This window comes from Callospermophilus lateralis, chromosome 2 (assembly GCF_048772815.1).
Source record: "Callospermophilus lateralis isolate mCalLat2 chromosome 2, mCalLat2.hap1, whole genome shotgun sequence".
In the NCBI taxonomy this organism is placed as follows: Eukaryota; Metazoa; Chordata; class Mammalia; order Rodentia; family Sciuridae; genus Callospermophilus; species Callospermophilus lateralis.
The window spans coordinates 69,177,595-69,198,737 of NC_135306.1; the positions used below are offsets into that span (position 1 = coordinate 69,177,595).

At 36.2% G+C, this 21,143-nt stretch overlaps 1 protein-coding gene across 2 annotated transcripts in view; it reads left to right on the plus strand.

Annotated features, from left to right (window-relative positions):
* Mamdc2 (MAM domain containing 2) overlaps positions 1-15,257 on the plus strand; it is a 162,422-nt gene extending 147,165 nt beyond the window's left edge. The window contains exons 12-15 of one of the 2 annotated variants that reach the window (XM_076843457.2): positions 5,377-5,636; positions 14,034-14,118; positions 14,261-15,204; positions 15,241-15,257. In XM_076843457.2, coding sequence (XP_076699572.1) covers positions 5,377-5,636; positions 14,034-14,118; positions 14,261-14,325 — 410 coding nt within the window. In that variant the 3' untranslated portion in view covers positions 14,326-15,204; positions 15,241-15,257. Of the gene's footprint in view, positions 1-5,376; positions 5,637-14,033; positions 14,119-14,260; positions 15,205-15,240 lie in introns of those variants that run through there. The other variant, XM_077108653.1, reaches the window with a different exon arrangement.
* The last annotated feature ends 5,886 nt before the right edge of the window (positions 15,258-21,143 follow it).

Sequence of the window (21,143 nt, forward strand, 5' to 3'; positions counted from 1 at the left end):
ACAGCTGCCTCTACCCCGACTGTCTGCAGAACACAATTGCATAACAGCTCTTAGCCTCAGTTTCCCACATATATAAAACAACAATAAATAATATCCTGTTAATCTCTTAAGATTGCAATAATTAATACATTATGTTTACGAAGAGACTTGATAATATATAAGTTCAACTAAAACGAATGGTATTATTATTTTTACAATTAGTGAGTCTTTTATGAAACTTGGTGTTTATCTCTGTAATGCTTTCTTGGAGTTATTGTTTTGTCACTGATGCTTTTATAAAATAGAAAATCATGGTCTCTGACCCCTAGTAAAATTGCTTAGTAGAAACCAAAAGATTTGATAGAAACATTACAACAATGTTTCCCAAATTGCATTACCCTGAGGTAACTCAAGTGATAATAACATGAATATTTTAAAAATTAGAAGTAATATTCATGTATAAGAAAAATACATAAGCAGTACATCAAAACCATTATTTCACAGATTCATGGGTAAATTTTTGTTTTTATGCTTATATGAAGTTCCTATTTAGATCAATGTATTTAAGCAATAAAAAATAGAATCTATTTAAAGAAAAAAGTTAATAACAGCACAGGTAGTAAGTACTATTGTATGGGTAGACAAGAAATAATATGAAGGTGGTATTTATATGACTAATTTTGAGAAACACCTGATGAACAAGTCATTCTAGTATAATAACCACAAAGACAAATGATAATAATGCCTAGTCCCACCATTTGACTCCTATTAAACTAAGAAAGACATTTGAAGCAGGTAGAAGTGACTTGCATCAAGGTGGGATGGACTTTGAAGGATTTGTCAATACAGGTCCTGTCACCATCTACTTGAGCAACTCTATCCTGTGAAAGAGAAAGTTTCCTGACGTAGGTACTATTTATTTACAAGATGATAATGCCAAGTCTTATCAAACTTCCTGAGGTTTCATTGGACATTGCAATTTTATTAACACTTGTCTGATGCCACACTGTCAGAATTCTTTGTAAACTTTTTTGGTTTTTGGTTGACCTGAATTTTATAGGGATTTTTTAACCAAATGACAGTAGAACAAATAAACCAACAGATAACTACCCATTTCTATGAGAAAATGACTTCAGTCGTCACGATTCCTAGCCCACTGAGTCCCCAGTGAGCAGAACAGATTGTCATCCGGCCGTCCCCCACCCCACTACCTCCCAGAAAAGCAGCTCTGCGTCATTTTCTTAACAATTTCAGAGAAAGAGACACCATCACTTTCTTATGTGGTGCTGTTCAGTGTTTTGATAGATCTTCCTTATTTCTGGAAACTAAATTTTCTTCCAGCTTGCTACCAAGTAAAGGCAGGAGTCTTCTTCGTTTCCCAAAACACTCCCTTCTTGTGTGAAATATCAATAATACAAAAATATCAGAGAATTAAATTTATAAAAATGTGCTTTAGGCAAAAGAAAATCAAAACTAAGTATTTAATGTGTTTTTTTATTTTTAATGCAACTGAATTATAATAGCAGTCTATCTCAAATCCTTGTCTTATAAGAATTTTGGCATTGAGACATGCAGCAGTTTTGACATTGAGACCTGCAGCAATGCTACCCAACTGGTCTATAGCCATCTGATGAATTAGCTCCAGATCTTCAAAAGCTCCAGTGTCCTTCATTCTTTTCATAACTAATCTTATCATGCTAGTTTCTATATTATCAGATCTTACACAGAGAAGGTTTCTTTAATAAGCCTTTTTAAAAATTGTCATAAAATATGCATAACATTTATCGTTTTGACCATTTTTCAGCATACAGTTCAGTGGTGTTAAGTACATTCACATTGTTCTGCAACCATCACCACCATCTGTCTCCTAACTTCTTTTCACTTTTCCAGACTGGAAATCCATACCCATTAAACATTAACTCCTTGTTTATGACAAGATTTTAAAATGAGTCAAAAGTAAAGAATAACCTTAGAGAAACACCTTTAGCAGTTATTTCCCCAGAGCATTGATGTCTTTGGGCCCCAATCATGAGTCTCTTCCAGCTTACTGAATGCGGTTAGCTGTTCATTCCTCAGAGCCTCTTCACTCAGGCCACTGGGGTTTCTTCCCAGCCCTGCAAGACAGAGTTATGATCCTGGAGTTACAGCTGCTTCACAGTTCAGGATTATGGATCTGTTTAGTGTCTGTTCATCTCAACACATCACAGTTGCCATGCAAAAAAACAGATGGGACCCTGATCTTTCAGTAGATCCACTGGAACACCCATCTTGAATGTTGAACAATGACCCACAGAGAGAAAGTCATTTGTTTTCTCCAGTTAATAATCCCTTTCACAGGCTGGAATCTTTCATGTGCAGGAACACAGGAGCTACTGGGATTTCTTGGCTTCCCTCCACAGCTTTTGTTTGCTGAAACAGAGCTTGAAGCTGTAATGGGGTAAAGCTTGTTAACACACAGGACTTTTCTCTGCTTTTGGAACATATGCGAGGTGGACTGCCCCTCCATAAAGCTCTGGTGTTTTTCTTTTTTGTTTTCTGGGGAAAAGAAATATCATATGCAGGTCAAAAAGAAAAAAAAATTGTAGTCTCAAGGCATTATTTGTTTGTGCATGAGAGGGCAAAGTCTGATCAGTTGACAAATTTGTTAAAATTATTTTTAGGTATAGATGTTGGTCTAGATTGCTCTAAATCAGAATTGCCTTATACATAAATCCTTAAAATATAAACTATATCCTGAAGAATATTTGCAAAGGCCGACACTATTCAAGAAAACTAGACTGGTGTCAGTACCCCAGCAAGGGACTCCCATTGGGACATAATCTTTGCCGTCCAAAAGCAGCAGTTACCCAGGTCAAATGGTACAGATTTTCTTTTGTATTTCATGGTACACAGGGATCTCTGGAACTGGAAACCTTAGCTAATAGCTTCTAGCTCAAAACCAAGACTCAGAGGTGAATGAACGGAAAGTATTATAGACCTCAGTAATCACATCTGTGGAGGTGTGTATGGTCCAAAAAACAGGGGATGGGATGGAGGAAGCTGCTCCCTTTCAAGGCTGAATGAATGAGGGTATCATACTTACCAAGGCAGGAATTCAATCAAATGATCCTAGAGGTGATGGAGAGTTTTCCAATCTTCCAGGACCTCAGAATAACCTGTTAAGACCCCATATTGTGATTACTGTGTGTGCACTGCCCTCATCACTAAAGGAAAGACAATTCTGGGTCACCTGTCTCTCTGTTATGTGTGTTCATTTAAAAAAAAAAAAAACATCTCACATGGTGTGGAACTAATTTGAGGACAACTGAACTCATTTTGGGCAACTTAGTGACATCCTGTCTCAAAAAAAAAAAAAAAGATTTAAAGGGCTGTGGATGCAACTCAGAGGCAGAACATTCCTGGATCCAGTCCCCAGTACCACCAATAAGAGAAAGGCAGGGAGAGAGAGGAAAAGCTTGAATTTGTTCTAGTTTTGTCTTGGAGGGTCCAAATCAAGTGTGTGTCTCCTTCCAAGGACCTCACACATTAGGAGTGCACTTGGTGAAGCCAAGTGTTCTAGATTTTTTTTTTTTTGGTGGTGCTGGGGATTGAACCTGGGACCTTGTACATGTGAGGCAAGCACTCTACCAACTGAGCTATATCCCCAGCACCATGTGTTCTAGAAATGGTTGAACTGGTTTATGGCTTAGAGCTGTGAAAAAACTGCATTCATTCACCCATCAGCAAATATTTTCAAGCATCTACCATGTTCCATTTCCAAACATTGTTACATGACAGTGAACTAAACAGGAAAAATCCCTGCCTTAGTGTGTTCTAGAGGAGGAAGGCAGATAAACATTAAAGATAAGAAAATTACATAGGATGTTATGAAGCAAATATATGCTATGGAAAACATAATAAATTAAACTAAGATGTAGGGGATGAGGAAATAGCATTTTTTTGCAATTTTTAATATTGTAGTCAGAACAGGCATAATTGAAAAGGTAATATCTGAGCAAAGACTTAAAGGAGGTGACCGAGTAAAACATGAGAACTGTGGGAGGATCCAGAATTAGCACATACAAAGGTCCTGAGGTGGCATCTCTAGGAAAAGCAGAGTACAGCAACTGGAGTGAGTAAGGAGAAAGGTAAGTCAGTGAAAGGTGGTGAGAGCCAGCAAGGTTACAAGAATGGGTGCCAGATTGTCCAGGCCCCTGAAGACAATCCTAACTGAGGACGTCAGCTTTTAATTCTGAAAAGCTGAACCAAGGGAAGGTTTGAACAGAGCCATAGCAAGATTTACCTTTTGTTTTAGAAGGATCACTATGGATACTGTGTTGAGTTTGGATTGTAAGGGGTGATGATAAAAGCAGGCTGACTTTTGTGGCCAGGAAGCTTTTGCATTAGTTCAGGGGAAAAATGATAGTAGTTTGGACTGAGACAGTAGCGGCAGTGAGAAGAGATGTGACTGGTTTCTGAACATATTTCAAAAGTAGAGCCAATGGGAATCCCTTATGTGGAAAGTGGCACGTGACTCACAGGTTTGGGGCTGAGCAACTAGAAGGATGCAGTAGGTTTTAGGGTGAGGCTGTGTCTTAGTCTGTTTGGGCCACTCTAACAAATTATGATAGATTGAGCAGCTTACACACAACAGAAATTTACTTATCACAGTTCTGGAAGTTGAGAAGTTTAAGATCAAGTTGCCAGTAGATCTGGTGTCTAGGAAGGACCTGTTTCTTCATAGATAGCCGTCTTCTCTCTTGATCCCCACTTGATGGAAGAGATGAGTGAATCTCTGGAGTCTCTTATAAAGGCACTAATACCATTCATGGGAGCATTGCCCTCCTTACCTCTGTGTTTCCTCCTCTGGATATCACCTGGAGAGTTAGTATTTCAACAGATGAATTGGGGGAAGACAAACATTTAGAATATTGTCCATGAATTAGCTAAATGTTGATGTGCTAATCATATTTGTGATATAACATTCATATGTTAATTACCCCTGTCAATTAAACTGAATTATAAATTATTCAGTTAAAAATTATTTTATGGCAAGTTACAGTGACGCATGCCTGTAATCCCAGATGCCCAGGATGCTGAGATAGGAGGATTGCAAATTCAAGACCAGTCTCAACAACTTAGAAAGACTTCAGCAGCTTAATGAGAACCTGTTTCAAATTAAAAAAGGACTGGGGGTGTAGCTCAGTGATAAAATGCCCCTGGGTCATCTCCCCCCATAATATCATTTTATGGACTAATTCTTTTAGCATATTTATTCTTCTAGGATATACATTCTCCAGAATATAAAACCCATTCTCAGTACGGCAGTGAAGTTGTCCATTTTTCCAGGAACACTACAGAAGAAGAAAATGTGAGTTGTGTCCTTTTAAACAATACCCGCTTTGCATTTCTCTCAAGGCTACTACATGTACATCGAGGCCTCCCATATGGTGTATGGACAAAAAGCACATCTCCAGTCCAAGCCTCTGCGAGGCATCCCTGGAAAACACTGCTTGACCTTCTTCTACCACATGTATGGAGCAGGGACTGGCCTGCTGAGTGTTTACTTGAAGACAGAAGAAGGCAGTGAAGAGTCGCTTTTATGGAGAAGAAAAGGTGAGCAGAGCATTTCCTGGCTCCGAGCGCTGATTGAGTACAGCTGTATGCAGCAACACCAGGTAAGCCAAAAGAGATAAGATTCAAGCAGGGAAAACATGCATGTAAGCTTCTGATGTTTCTCCTTTTTCTCATTATCAAAGAGAATATTTTGTCCTTTCTCAAGGTCATAGATAACGGGAAGATTCGTTTAAGAGTAAACATAATTAGCCTCTATGTTGATTAAATCTATGAAGTGAATGAGAAATTAGGGAGAGAAAGCTTAGCATAAAGTGATTTTTTCTGCAATTCAATCACGAAAGTGTATCTATTTTTATCTTAGTACATTATGAATGTCAAGTATATTTTCATGTGTCCTATAAACCTCCAAAACGAAATCTCCTTTCCTTCTAAATATGGTATTGCCTAATTAGTCGTTGCAGCTGCATCTTTATTCATCTACCCACATGCATGTAAGGGTTTTGTTTTAAGCTTCTATTTAAGAGTATGTATGGTCCAGAATAAGTGTTTTTAAGTCTCTGATCCTATCAGTGGATTGATATGAAAGAAACTGAGCCTTGGTTTCAAGCCCTGGGTCTCCCTCTAGGTCCTCTCATGTGCTAAAGAAGACTTCTGTTCTAGGTGATCTTGATCATAAAGGAGTCTGGGCAGCAATGGGAAAAAGCCTTTTAAATTCTAATAGATGGGGCTGGGCAGCCAGTCTCTGCTAGATAGCAGAGCAGCAACTGCCTTTTGACAGCTCCCAATTTTACCTGACTACCATGAGAACCCCAGAAAACATTGAGGAAATAACTTCCAGACACCTAATTGTTCTTAAAATTGCTGTGTAGAATTCTCAAGTGTAACTTCCAACTAAGCGCCCAGCTTCTTCTCCCTCCTTGCTTCTGACTAATAAACATCCTGGACCAGCACTCTAGCTTAGTCATTAGCCTGCTCAGATTCCAAATCTTCCTGGGAAGAGGAATCCAAAATAAGGGTTTAATTTTGTTACCACCTTACAGCAAAAAATAATTTTTTACAGATCTAAAGGAATTTCAGAAGCTCAGGTGGCCAGGTTGTAATGCCATCCGGTGTGCTGCATTGTTAAAGAACAAATGACAGAAGGAAGATGGGCCATTATTCAAGAAAGGCCCAATTAGCTCAGCATGGATAAACTGTCTAGAAACTTGGTAAAGAATAACAATTCTATGAATAATATTGATGGTGATATAATGTCTATTACAGAAGGAAGTAGGTTGCTCAGGAACTTAATTGACCATCCTTCAGAGATGATGGATCAATTTTGTTAGGCTACTAGCATTCATGCTTCTATCCTTACCACATGTTTTTTGAAGTGTGATCCGGGTATCAGCAACATCAGCAATAACTAAAATGCAAGTTCACCTGAAATGCGAATTTCCATATTGTGGGGTTGGGCTCCAAATTCCTTAATAGGACACCCATAGCACAAGAGTTAATAACAAGAATCAACAAATGGGACTTACTTACACTTAAAAGTTTTTTCTCAGCAAGAGAAACAATTAGAGAGGTAAATAGGGAGCCTACATCCTGGGAACAAATTTTTACTCCTCACACTTCAGATAGAGCCCTAATATCCAGAGTATACAAAGAACTCAAAAAATTAAACAATAAGATAACAAATAGTCCAATCAACAAATGGGCCAAGGACCTGAACAGACACTTCTCAGAGGAGAACATACAATCAATCAACAAGTATATGAAAAAATGCTCACCATCTCTAGCAGTCAGAGAAATGCAAATCAAAACCACCCTAAGATACCATCTCACTCCAGTAAGATTGGCAGCCATTAGGAAGTCAAACAACAAGTGCTGGCAGGGATGTGGGGAAAAGGGTACACTTGTACATTGCTGGTGGGACTGCAAATTGGTGCGGCCAATTTGGAAAGCAGTATGGAGATTTCTTGGAAAGCTGGGAATGGAACCACCATTTGACCCAGCTATTCCCCTTCTTGGACTATTCCCTAAAGACCTTAAAAGAGCGTACTATACTATAGGGATACTGCTACATCCATGTTCATAGCAGCACAATTCACAATAGCTAGACTGTGGGACCAACCTAGATGCCCTTCAATAGATGAATGGATTAAAAAATGTGGCATTTATACACAATGGAGTATTACTCTGCACTAAAAAATGACAAAATCATGGCATTTGCAGGGAAATGGATGGCATTAGAGCAGATTATGCTAAGTGAAGCTAGCCAATCCCTAAAAAACAAATGACAAATGTCTTCTTTGATATAAGGAGAGCAACTAAGAACAGAGCAGGGAGAAAGAGCATGAGAAGAAGATTAACATTAAACAGGGAAGAGAGGTGGGAGGGAAAGGGAGAGAGAAGGGAAATTGCATGGAAATGGAAGGAGACCCTCATGGTTATACAAAATTACATTCAAGAGGAAGTGAGGGGAAAGGGAAAAAAACAAGGGAGAGAAATGAAGTACAGTAGATGGGGTAGAGAGAGAAGATGGAAGGGGAGGGAGGGGAGGGGGATAGTAGAGGATAGGAAAGGCAGCAGAATACAACAGACACTAGTATGGCAGTATGTAAAAACGTGGATGTGTAACGGATGTGATTCTGCAATCTGTATACGGGGTAAAAATGGGAGTTCATAACCCACTTGAATCAAATGTATGAAATATGATATGTCAAGAGCTTTGTAATGTTTTGAACAACTAATAAAAATAATTTTAAAAAAAGGAAGGCAAATTTAAGTTGAAATACCAAGAATAGAAGGATCTGTTATTACCCATACCTTTATAAAAGCAAAAACCTGGCCCTAAAAATAGAAAGAAAGAAAGAAATGCAAATTTCCAGGCTCCACCTCAGAAGTACTGAATCAAAAACTTGGGAATTTCTGGGACCCCAAAAATATGTTTTAATAAGATGTCCACATGATTCTGATGCATGCAAAAGATAGAGAATCTCTATGCTGAATTAAATGAATCTGGATCTTTAGGGATGGTACCCAAGCTCTGACTGAAACAACTCCTCCTCCTCCTCCTCCTCCTCCTCCTCCTCCTCCTCCTCCTCCTCCTCCTCCTCCTCCTCCTCCTCCTTCTTTTTTTCATTCCAATGCTGCATTGCAAAATGCTCCAAGCCCTCATGCATGTTAGGGAAGTGCTTTACACTGAACTACACCTGCCAGTCCAGCACTGATATTTTCAAAACTCCCAAGTTATATTGATTTACAAGTACTATAAGATTTAAGTTCTGGAAAATAGGAAATTTTCCCACATCTAACTCTGGAGGTCAGGCACAGGGCCTTGCACATAAACCTGCTGGTAGCTTGTCCCTTTAAATGCCATGTGTGTGTGTCTGTGTGTGTGTGTGTGTGTGTGTGTGAGTGAGCGGTGGGGGGGGGGCAGACAAACAGAGAGATGGGGTGGCATCTTGGGGTATTCGAGTTCAAAGGGTATCAAATGACCCTAGAGATTTTCAGCTCACAGTCTGGAAGCAAGACTCCAGACTGTCCCACTTGGCTTAGAATGGAACAGATTTGAATCTTCTCTGGACTTAGTGATTCCCTCAGGAATCCCAGACGACTGCAGGGAAACTGGGCTGAACTAGGTGCTCCAAAGCATCCTAGGGTCTAATGAAATGCAAATACACATGAGCACATAGAGTAGCCATCTTCTGTATGTTGGGCACTTGCAATGCTGTTACACATACATTCCTTCCATTGATCCTATAGCTCCATTTTGCAGATGGGGAAGAGTAAATGTTGGTAGGTGGCCAGGCAAGAGCTTGAACCCAGATCTGCCTAGTTCTATAAGGCACTGTTCTGTACTTCCTGCCTTCACAGAATTTCCAAAATATCATCATTGCCTTAAGGTCACAAGCTCTGAGTGATCTTGGAGAAATTTTTATCCTTTATGAGATCATTCATACATTTTCAAAATGAGAAAATAATTCCTGCCTTGCTGACATTACCACAGATGGAATTGGAGTCAAGTGCGATTATTTGTGTGAAGGGGCTTTGTAAACATGATCATATCATATTATAAAAGGTAATATTCCTATTTCTCTAACTATATTCCCTCTCAAATTTCCCTAGTTTCTAATTCATATTATCACAACAGAATTGGTATTCTTAATAGCTATATTAGGCATCCAGACTGAGTTCCAGTAGTTTGGGGGTAAAATATCTCATTTTAATAAATATTTTTTGGCCACTTGCTGTTCTGTGCTAAAGATTCTACAAAAAATAGAACATATAAATTTCTTGTCTTTTTGGAGTTCATATTCTAGTGGGATACAGGTAAAAAAAATGTAAACCCAAAATATATAATGTAGCACCAGGTGACAGTAAGTCAAGTTGAACTCCTGGAAATAGAGTAGAATGACGGTTCCATGAGGCATGGTAGGCAGGGGGACGGAAAAGAATGAGAAGTCCTTAGTCAAAGGTTACAAAATTCCGGTAGATAGGAGGAATAATTTTAGTGATCTGTTTGCACAGTAGGGTGGCTATATGATCAATAGTAATATATTGCATATCTCAAAATAAGAGAGTAAATTTCAAAGGTCTCACTGCAAAAAAAAAGTATACAGCAAATATGTTAATCTTCTTGATTTGATCATTCCAAAATGTATTAAAATATATTATTCCCTATGAAGGCATGCAATGATGATCTGTCCATGAATAATAATATGAAGGGCTGGGATATAGCAATGGTAGAGCACCTACTAGCATGCATGAGGCTCTGAGTTCAATCCCCACCACTGCACAATAAAATAAAATAATATTAATTTAAAGCAGAGGAGGAGGAGACCAAACCAATCAGGTGACAAAGTCAAAGGGCTTTAAAATAATCATGGAAGTTCTTGAAGGGTATGGCAAAGAGTTTGAAATTATTTCAAGAGCAATAGATAGCTGTAAGATGCCTTTATGGTAATAGGATCTGAATTATATTTTTGAAACAATCACTCCATCTACTGTGTGAAAAGTATACTTGGTAGCGGGGATGAGATGTCATCAGAAGCTTCCAGGACAACTTAAGTATAGAATGTGGAGTTTCAGACAGAGAAGAGTCAAGATGACTTTAAAGTTTTGGGCCTGAGCAATTGCTACAGTGAATGTCTATGCTATTTATGGAGATAAGGAAAGCTAGGGAGAGTACATCTGGAGGAGTAAGAAAAGTTGTGTGCATGAGAGAAGTTGATAGGTTTTGTTTATATTGGACATGTTAAGTTTCTTATGTCTGTTAGAAATCCAAGTGGATGTGTCAAGTAAACAGTAGATACGAGACTGGAGTTCAAGGAAGAAAATGGAGCTAAAGGAAGTAAATGTGCACATCATGAGTGAAGCCAGACAGGTGTAGTTTTTAAGAGTCCTATTGCATTGCTGCCACTTGAGACTGTTCCCTTTGGGGTAAATATATGGGTGGCCTCCCAAAGACGGGCCAGTCTTCAAATTATCATTGTAGAGGAAATACATCAAATGACAAATTTTTCATCATGGTCCTTCCTAAGGGATTTATTAAGGAGCTAAGCAAACCTGACTCACTATTGATCAAAAACACAAACTCATTTCATTTCCTTTGGATTCCCTGATTATTATTTCCCTCTGCTTTCGGGTGTTTTCCTCTGTTGTTTTTTAAATTTTGTTGTCATTGAAACAAAGTGTTGGACAAATTCTCAGCTCACTGAAGTATTTACATCAGTCTTATTGTTAATTATACTGCCTAACATTTACTAGGAATTCCTTTGTGCCAGGTACTCAGTTGAGAGCCTAGTCTCCAAATAATTTTGTTCATAATTCCTATCATCTTGGTAATTTTCCCCTGTTCCCCTACATCAAAAGAAATACCTAATGGTTCAATTTATTAATTACTTAAGTCCAAATAACTTCATATGTATTTATGTTCTGATAACTTATTTGTTAAAAAATACTTAAATTAAAAGAAAAAAATATTTTAATCTAATTCTTAAATTACCTCAATTATTTATTAATAGCATATATATACCTGTCAGGTGTTGCACAACTTCTCAAACTTTGAAAGCAGATTATTATGCCACCTTCATTTAATGTTCTACACTGATTTTTACATAGTGCTTCCTTTAATTATAGCATCTTCCAAAACCATAAAGATAAGATGTTATCTATAAAGATAAGATATTATCAAAGGGAATATAGATCAATCTAATGTTGAATCTTTGAATGACTGTGAACTAGTAGTTCATACAGTGTCTGCTACGTGTTGAATATTGCTGTGTTTCCCATTAAATTTCAAACTATCCCAGAGCACTCCTGTGAATGTACTTGAGTGTGTCTGCCCCACAATTTGAGAACCAAGGAAATATGTTATTTAATACTATATTCATTGTGTTTATTCTATAAATAAATATTTGTTCATTAGCTGCTACCAGATAGATTTTGTTAGTTCTAAAGCACAAAGATATGTCAAGTGAATCTCATCACAGTGTAGGGAAAAAAAAGAGAGAGAGATACTCCTACATATCTATAAATATAACAGTGAAATCAGTGGTGCAAAATTGTCATCACTGAAGTGTTAAGAAAATTCAAAGGAGAGGGTCATATGAAATCAAGTGTTTGGCAAAATCACATATTATTCAGAATATAATTTCATCAAAATTTGTCTGTTACATTTTTCACTGCAGACTCAGAGGTCAAAAAACAGATTTTGTTGTTCAGAAAACCAAAATGTTTATTAACTTCATTTATATGTCCTCCCATCTAAATGTGTAAGGACATTTCTCCACCTTGTCTTGCCATTTATACGGATTCTTGTTTAGAGTTGTGTTTCAACGACTGTTCTCTAGAGAAACAGAACCAAACAGAGAAACAGATGAGAAGGGATTTATCATTTAGGAATTGGCTCGTGCAATTACAGAGGTTGAAAATCCCCAATGATATATCATCTGCAAGTTAGAGGACCAGGAAACCATAGCTTAATCCAAATCTGAAGCCTGAAAACTAAAGGAGCCAATAGTATAACTCTTAGACTGAGGCAGAAGGCCTGAAAACCTGGGAGGCTGCTAGTGTAAGCCTCAGAGTCCAAAAGCCTGAAAGCCTGGGCTTCTGATGTCCAAAGGCAGCAGAAGATGGGTGTCCCAGATCCAGAAGAAAGAATGAATCTATTTTTTGTTCTATCTGAGCCTTCAATAGATTGGATGTTGCTGACCCACACTAGGTAGGGGTATATTCTTCTTACTTAGTCCACTGATTCAAACGCCAATCTCTTTTAGAAACAGTCTGACAGACATACCCAGAAATAATGCTTTACCAGCTATCTGGGTATCTTTACCCCAGTCAAGTTGACATTTAAAATTAACCATCACAGCTTATGTCCTTAGAATTCTTATTAATCATTGGTTTGCTTTGTCTGTCATAAAGCTATTTTAAGTCATTAATTTCAAAAACATGTTAATTATTCAATTTATATTCTTATTTAATTTAAAGAGGTTTAATGAAATTAGTTTAAGGGCATTCTTTTTTATTTAATTTAAATCATTAGCTAGTCCAATGAGAAGTCATTTGTTCATAAAATGAGTAGAGCAAATATGTCTTATGAACAATTTTCATTACCCACAAATCTTCTTGAAGTAATGAGTAGTTTATTAACCATTGTTGGGGGCAACCTTAGAGCTGGTAATCTATTTTTCCTAGAACAAGAATATTTGATCAGTTATTTTCTGCTCAGACTCTAAAGTCATGACATTGTTCCCTCTTCTCCTTGATCTGTGTCTTTGATAGTTGGTATTTTACATGATAAATGAACCATCCTATTTTGGCAAATTTAATTATTATGCTTTTCTGTTTATAAGTGTGTATATACAGTCATATTAAGTCTTTTTGTAAAGTACCAGTATCAAAGGAAGATTTATGGAGAGCCTAAGGAAATTGAAGCTTCAGGGCCTCTCACTTTCATAGGCCATGTGGGTGCTGGGAGGGTCTAGAATAGAGTGTTCTAAATGGGAAGAGGGACCCAAGTAAGCACTGGGAAGCATTTTTTTGGTAAGCATTTCTGGGGAAGAAAGGAATCTGAGCCAAGTGTGATGGCACATGCCTGTACTCCCAGGGACTCAGAGACTAAAGCAGAAGAATGGCAAGTTCAAGGTCAATCTGGGCAAATTAGTGAGACACTATTTCAAATTTAAAAGGCAGCATGGGAGTAGGGGGCTCCTGGGGATGTAGCTCAGTGGTAGAGCCCCCATGGGTTCAATCCCCAATGCCAAAATAAAGGGGGTGGTGAGCATGGGATCTGAATCTCCAAGGGTCCAGTAATTTATTGAAAATATCTTTAAATTCCAAATAAACTAAAGTACCTAAATTTGAATTTGTAATTTTATACCATTTTCCTTATAGAGGCCCCCAAGAACTACCTATGCTTTTAGACCCACAAAGCTTGAACTTGCCCTGACCAGCATAGTTATATCAGGATCACTCTATTTCTAAATTCAAATTCAATTATTTTTCAGATAATTTTTGAAGCCATTCGGGGAGCATCAATAAGAAGTGATATTGCTATTGATGATGTTAAATTTCAGGCAGGACCCTGTACAGGTAATAATATTTTCCCAGTTATAGAAGCTTGATTGAAAAACAGATTTTGCAATATAGTCTTAAATGATAAAACTACAATTAAATATTGTTTTTCTATAATAAGCAGAAAAAAAAAATTTTGTCTATATGTCTTTCCTGACAGAAGTGGAAGATACAACTCAACAATCATCAGGATATTCTGAGGATTTAAATGCAATTGAGTATTAAAACATGATCTGATTTGGATTAATTAGACAAAAGTTGTACCTCTCTTCAATCAAAATGAAAATGAAACCAATGAATACTGGACGGTCTTAATCATTTTATAAGTTATAAGATGACTTCAGAGCAATCCTTTTCATCACTTTTGCAAAAAAAATACTGACTCAGGGCTTTTTATTTTTTTCCTTGCATTTGACAACTGTTACTAGGAGTACAGGCTGTTGGTTTTGAATAGATCATTCATCTTAATTTTGGTACCAGTTAAAAATACAAATGTGCTTATAGTCATTTTAAAGTATTCAAATGAAGGGCACAATCAAAATGAGTGTGCTCACTTAAATCTGCATTCAGTGAATGTATTGAGAGAATAGGTTTTGTGGGGTTTTATTTGAATTTCAAGTAGATCATCAACATTTTTAAAGTAAATAATGTGGGGTATCAGTAATATCTGCAGAATGAATGCAGTTTTCCATGGAAACAAGTTAGACAGGAAAAATGAAGTCTTATTTTCTATGTTTTATTCATAGAAATGGAGCATTAATTTTTAATATTTTTCACCATATGTGATAACAAAGGATCTTTCTTGAAATCCCAGGGTAAGTCACTATTAATTAATGCTGTATTACAAGTTATGCTACCTTCTTTTTTCTCCCTTTAAACTACCTTTGAAAGTCACTATGAGCACATGGATAGAAATTGCACTCTTTTTTTTTTAATAAAGCAAGCTTGAAATTTTTTATGTACACACATCCAATAATTTTTATAAATTTGTTCAACAATTTGACTAATTTTTGTAACAAATGTTTTGGTAAGGTTTTGAGTAATATAAATTCAATCAGATATACTAAACTACTGCCTTTTATTTACCTGATTGGAAAATTGTGTGTATATATATATATATCTATATATATATATATATAGATATATATATATATGTTTGTGTATTAATACAGCTGTTGTGAAATTATAAATTACCTAATAAAAGATAATTTGAAAAATCTTTCATTAGTAACTGACTCATTTCTATATTATTTTTCTTTATCAGAATATCTTCATTATGTAACTGCACTTTCTAATTTGAATCTCTATTCTGCCACAATTAAATGTTCTTAAGTTTTTATAGTGACATAAGAATTGCATCAATGATATAATAATTAATTTTTAAAGAGTGGGGTTTTGTTGTTGTTGTTGTTGTTGTTTTGACTGTAGTAGCAATTGAGCCCAGGGCCTCATGCAGCTAGACAAGTGCTCTACCACTGAGCTCTGCCCCCAGCCCAAGAGTGTTTTGTTTTGCATAAGGAGTCTCAAATTTTCCCAAAATTTTATCTCAAATATTCTATAAGAGTAAGAATTCTTGATGTTTTATTTTTCCATTCTTAGTACCCAGGAAGATATACTGTATTTAGTAGGTTCTGAGAAAAAAAGACATTGTTCTATGAATGAATGAATGAGTTTAATTTTTCTGTGATCCCTCAAGATGTAAATATTGGCTCTTTTCACAGATAAGAAAACAGTATCAAACAGTAAAGAAATTACTTAAGATCCCACAGCTATAAAGTAGAATAACTTAAGACTCAGCTCTTATGGCTTTGAGTGTCTAGAAGTTCATTACTTACATGGAGTTGGGAGGTTTTTCCACTCAAGAGCATCAAAACCCTTACACTGGTCTATTCAGAGTATTATACCGCTCTTATTGTCATATTACTTGGAAAGCAAAAAAATATTGAACTATGCAAAATAAATATCACGAGGTTTATGGAGAAAATAAATTTATTTTATAATAAAACAAAATTCAATGAATCAATTCCTTTCTACTCATAATGATTAATTAGCCATGAGTAGAATCTCTAAACAAAGTGGAAACTTTGGGGAAAATTTCAAGATGTTGACCAATTTAATTCCACATTAGGTTGCATAATTCCCTCAAAACATTAGTTCTGTCCAGAGTTATAATTATGTTTGCTGAATAAAAAAATGTGGATCAGGTCTCAAAGACCTAACAGGTGTATCTGGATGCTTAGCAAGAAGTTTATAATCTATACTAAATGAATGAAGTCATTCCCTAGCCTTCCTTTTTATTATTTTATGTTTTATTTTAATTTGTTGTATATGTCAGAAGAAAGCATTACAATTCTTATTACACATATCTCTGGTTGTACATAAAGTATAGTCACACTATTTGTGTCTTCATACATGTGCTTAGGGTAATGATGTCCATCTCATTCCACCGTCTTTGCTATCCCCATACCTGCTCCCTTCCACTCCCTCCCCTTTGCCCTATCTAGAGTTCATTTAATCCTCACATGCACCCCACCACCACCACATTATGAATCAACATCCTTAAATCAGAGAAAACATTCATCATGTTTTAGGATTGGTGAACTTCACTTAGCATTATATTCTCCAGCTTCATTCATTTGCCTGCAAATGCCATGATTTTATTTTCATTTAATGCTGAGTAATATTCTATTGTGTATATATATATCACATTTTCTTTATCCATTCATCTACTGAATGGCATCTAGGTTAGTTCCACAGTTTAGTTATTGTGAATTGTGCTGCTATAAACATTAATGTGGCTGTGTACCTATAGCATGCTGTTTTTAAGTTCATTGGATAAAGACTGAGGAGTGGAATAGCTGGGTCAAATGGTGGTTCCATTCCCAGTTTTCCAAGGATTCTCCATACTGCTTTCCATATTAGCTGCATCAATTTGCAGTCCCATCAGCAATGTATGAGTGTGCCTTTTTCCCCACATTCCCACCAACACGTATTGTTGTCTGTGTTCTTAATAGCTGCCATTCTGACTAGAGTGAGATGAAATCTTAGAATAATTTGATTTGCATTTCCCTAATTGCTAAAGATATTGAATATTTTTTCATATATTTGTTGATTGTTGTATATCTTCTTCTGAAAAGTGTCTGTTCAGTTCCTTGGCCCATTTATTGATTGGGTTATTTGCTTTTTTGATGTTAAGATTTTGGGGTTCTTTATATTTCCTAGAGATTAGTGCTGTATCTGATGTGTGTGTGGTAAAAATTTGTTTCCAATTAGTAGGCTTTCTATTCACCTGATTGTTTCTTCTGCTGAGAAGAAGCTTTTTAGTTTGAATCCATCCCATTTACTGATTCTTGTACTATAGGAGTCTTATTATTAATTCTTGCACTGTAGAAGTCTTATTACAGAAGTTAGGGCCTAATTTGACATGATGGAGATTTGTTCCTACTTTTTCTTCTAATAGATGCAGTGTTTAATTCCCAGGTCCCTGATCCACTTTAAATTGAGTTTTGTGCATGGTGTGAAATGGAGGTTTAATTTCATTTTATTGCATATGGATTTCCAATTTTCCTAGCACCATTTGTTGAAGAGGCTATCTTTTCCCCAATTTTCGTTGTTTGTCTAACATAAGATAACTGTAATTATGAGGGTTAGTCTCTGTGTCCTCTATTCTGTACCATTGGTCTACCAGACTGTTTTGGTGCCAATACCATGTGTTTTTGTTACTATTTCCTCAGCCTTCTTGATGGTAGCATAAATCCATAGTAATAATCCTTCAGCTGTGATGTGTTGAATACTTACTATTTTCTGATACTGTGCAAAGAGCTTCATATGAATTCATTCATTTAATCCTGGCAACAGCCCATGAAGAAGATAATAGTGATAGTTCCACATTACAAGCAGGGAAACTAAATTTATCTGAGATCAGGAGCTGATGTAGGGCCTGGATTTGAACATAGGTCTGTTGTACTCCCAAACCTGTGTTCTGATCAGAACCTGCCAGCTCTCCTATCAACTGCATCCCCAATATAGATTTAAAATCCAGCCAAAGATCCCAAGACTCCCTCTTTCAAGAGGATTTACAGGCTATCAAAATTGCTCTAAACTTCATCAAACTAAGAATACTATTTGGGATATGAGCTTTAACAGTTGGGGAAAAATAAGTGGGAGTTGTAGTGCTAAGTATTGACTCAGGGCAGAAAAGAAAGAGGTAACTAATATATAATATATATATATATTATATATTAGTTATAGGTGAACACAATGTCTTTATTTTACTTTATATGTTGCTGAGGATCGAACCCAGTGCCTCACACATGTTAGGTGAGCCCTCTACCTCTGAGCCACAACCCCAGCCCAAAAGATATAATGCTCACTACCTGTTGCTAAGAAACAACCTGACATTTGTAGAAGAGAAAAGAGAAGGTAGAAAGTGAGCTCATTATCTCATCTTCAATCGTCTATGCTCCTTCTGCAGGATTCAATTTTTTGATGGTTCTCTTCCCTTTCCAGGTTGCTCTTGGCATTCATCTTAACTATATTTTACCTGGATGAAGATATGGATGGATGGTAAAGCACTGTATAATTTACGTAGGTTTAGAAATGCCTGAGAAGAAGGTATACTAGTTAATAGGTACTGCTTAACAATTTAAGTCTATGTTTGCATTTCTTTCTATTCTCAGCAGCATCTAAATATTCAAGTGCTTCAAATAGAAACTGCTTTCTCACACAGATTTCTTTCTGTCCTATAATTTGCTATCTGGGTTGGAGATTATGTATAGAAGGGAAGGAAGAAGATACTGAGAATATAGTGCTTCAGATGCAGGTTCTAGCTTAATATGGAAGAAGAAAGGGTGCAACAAAAAAAAATTTTGTTTGTTTTTGTGGCACAGGGGCTCAAACCCAGGGCTTTGCACATGCTAGACAAGTACTCTACCATTGAGCTTCAACCCCAGCCCCCAAAGATTTCTTGAAAAAATTATGTTGAGCATTTTACCAGACATGGAGATTGCAAAGTTGCTCACAGATCAACAAGGAAAAAAAATATATAAGCTAATCAGCACAATTCTGAGTGTTAAATACACTGTGGTCATATGCCCATGAAGCTATGGAAAGGCCTAGAAGGGGCAGCTGACCCAGGAGGGCAGGGTAATTTCCTGGCGGCAGTCTGGGAAAAGCAAAGAGAACCAGCAGAGACCAATTATACCCATGTTGTGGATTCCCTGATGTTTTCTTCTCTCACTCTGAGGTCTGAGAACTGGGCTTCTTGTTTTCTCCTTCCCATGCAAGAGACACATTTTCCATATAACTTAACCAGAACTGGTAAAGAAATGAGTTTTCATAACTGCTGATGCTAATGTTCCTGCATTTTCAATGTGTGGATTACTATAAGAGAAAATAGAGAATGTTGATTAAGTACATGGTTTCTGAATTCAGGTTGTCTCTGATTAAATCTCATAACTGTGTAAGTGAAATCAAGTCATTTAGACATCCTCTCTTTTTCCTTATCTGCAAAATGGGGCAAATATTTGTACCTACTTCTTAAGGTTACTATAAAGTTAAAATCAGAAACATACGTCCAAGCACTTAGAATAGCCTCTGACAAACAAAAGCCATTCTAGTTTATATTTTAAAGTTTCAGTGAAATTTCAGATAAATCCCAGTTATTTTTATGTATTCTTTTTCTACAAAGAAATTGTGAGTTTATAGTGCCATCTTAAGGATAAAGCAACCATATAATCTTGTCATTTTTATCGTTTTTTTTTCTTTATTACTAGCAGTATCAGACTCATTTTACTCAGTAGTTGGGCAATATATTCCTCTTTGTTCTTCCTACTCTAGCTATTGCCAACATTTCTTCTGTACAACCTACTTACCCCTAGCAAGATTTATCATGCTAAATCCAACTTCCTGTTTATATCTTCTCAAGAATGTTTGCTTATTTAGAGGGGTAAAAAAATGAACACATAACAAAAGCCAATATTATATGGAAAAGCAAGTAGATTTTTAAGAGGAAAATTATGTTTGTGTGTGTGAGTGTGTGTGTGTGTGTGTGTATGTGTGTGTGTGTGTAGTGTCAATGAAAAGTATCAATTGAAAGGCAAACAATCAATTAGAATATCTAATAGAACTGGTGAACTGAACTGGAATATAAGGTAATAAACCAAAATGCAATACAGAGGAATGAAGAAGTGAAAAAATATATATACATTTTTTACCATACGATTTATTTTTATTTATTTTTATTTTTTTAGTAGTCATACATGACAGCAGAATGTGTTTTGACATATAATACATACATGAGAAGTGAAAAATATTAAAAAGAGAAAGAATAAAAGCCCAATGTATTAAAATAAGAATTCCAGAAAGATAGAATGGGAAAAAGTAATTATTCAAAGGGAGAATATTTGCTACTATTTCAGAATTGGTTATAGATGAAAATAATCAAGATCACAAAGTTCAAGTAATTCTGAGAGCTATAGATAGAAATCAGTCCATGCCTAGAAAGTTATTATGAAATTATAGAATATCAAAACAGATTTTAAGTTCAACTAAGATGAAAAGATAGATGAACTATAAGAGAATAAAAAATAAACAAAATTAAATATATCAATAATAAAGTATCAAAAGAGGGCTGGGGATATAGCTCAGTTGGTAGAATGCTTGCCTTGGATGCAAAAGGCCCTGGGTTCAATCCCCAGCACTACATAAATAAATAAATAAATGAAGTATCAAAAGACAAAATTACAACAAAGGTTTAAGGATTTTTAAAATTGGTCTTATTTGTTATTCTAAATTTGGGTAACACTCTATTTCATAAAATAGAGTAAGAATTCCGGTGGACTGAGCAGAATAATCACCCATTTCAAGATCTTTAACTTAATCATGTCTATAAATTCCCTTAGCCACATAAGGTGACACAGTCACAAATTTCAGGGATTAGGATATAGGCATCTTTGTGGAGGGGCATTATTCTGCCAACCACAATTTTCTCTGGCTATCAGGCCAAGTTCTTAATAAGGTTAGCTTTGTTTTTTTTTTCCTTT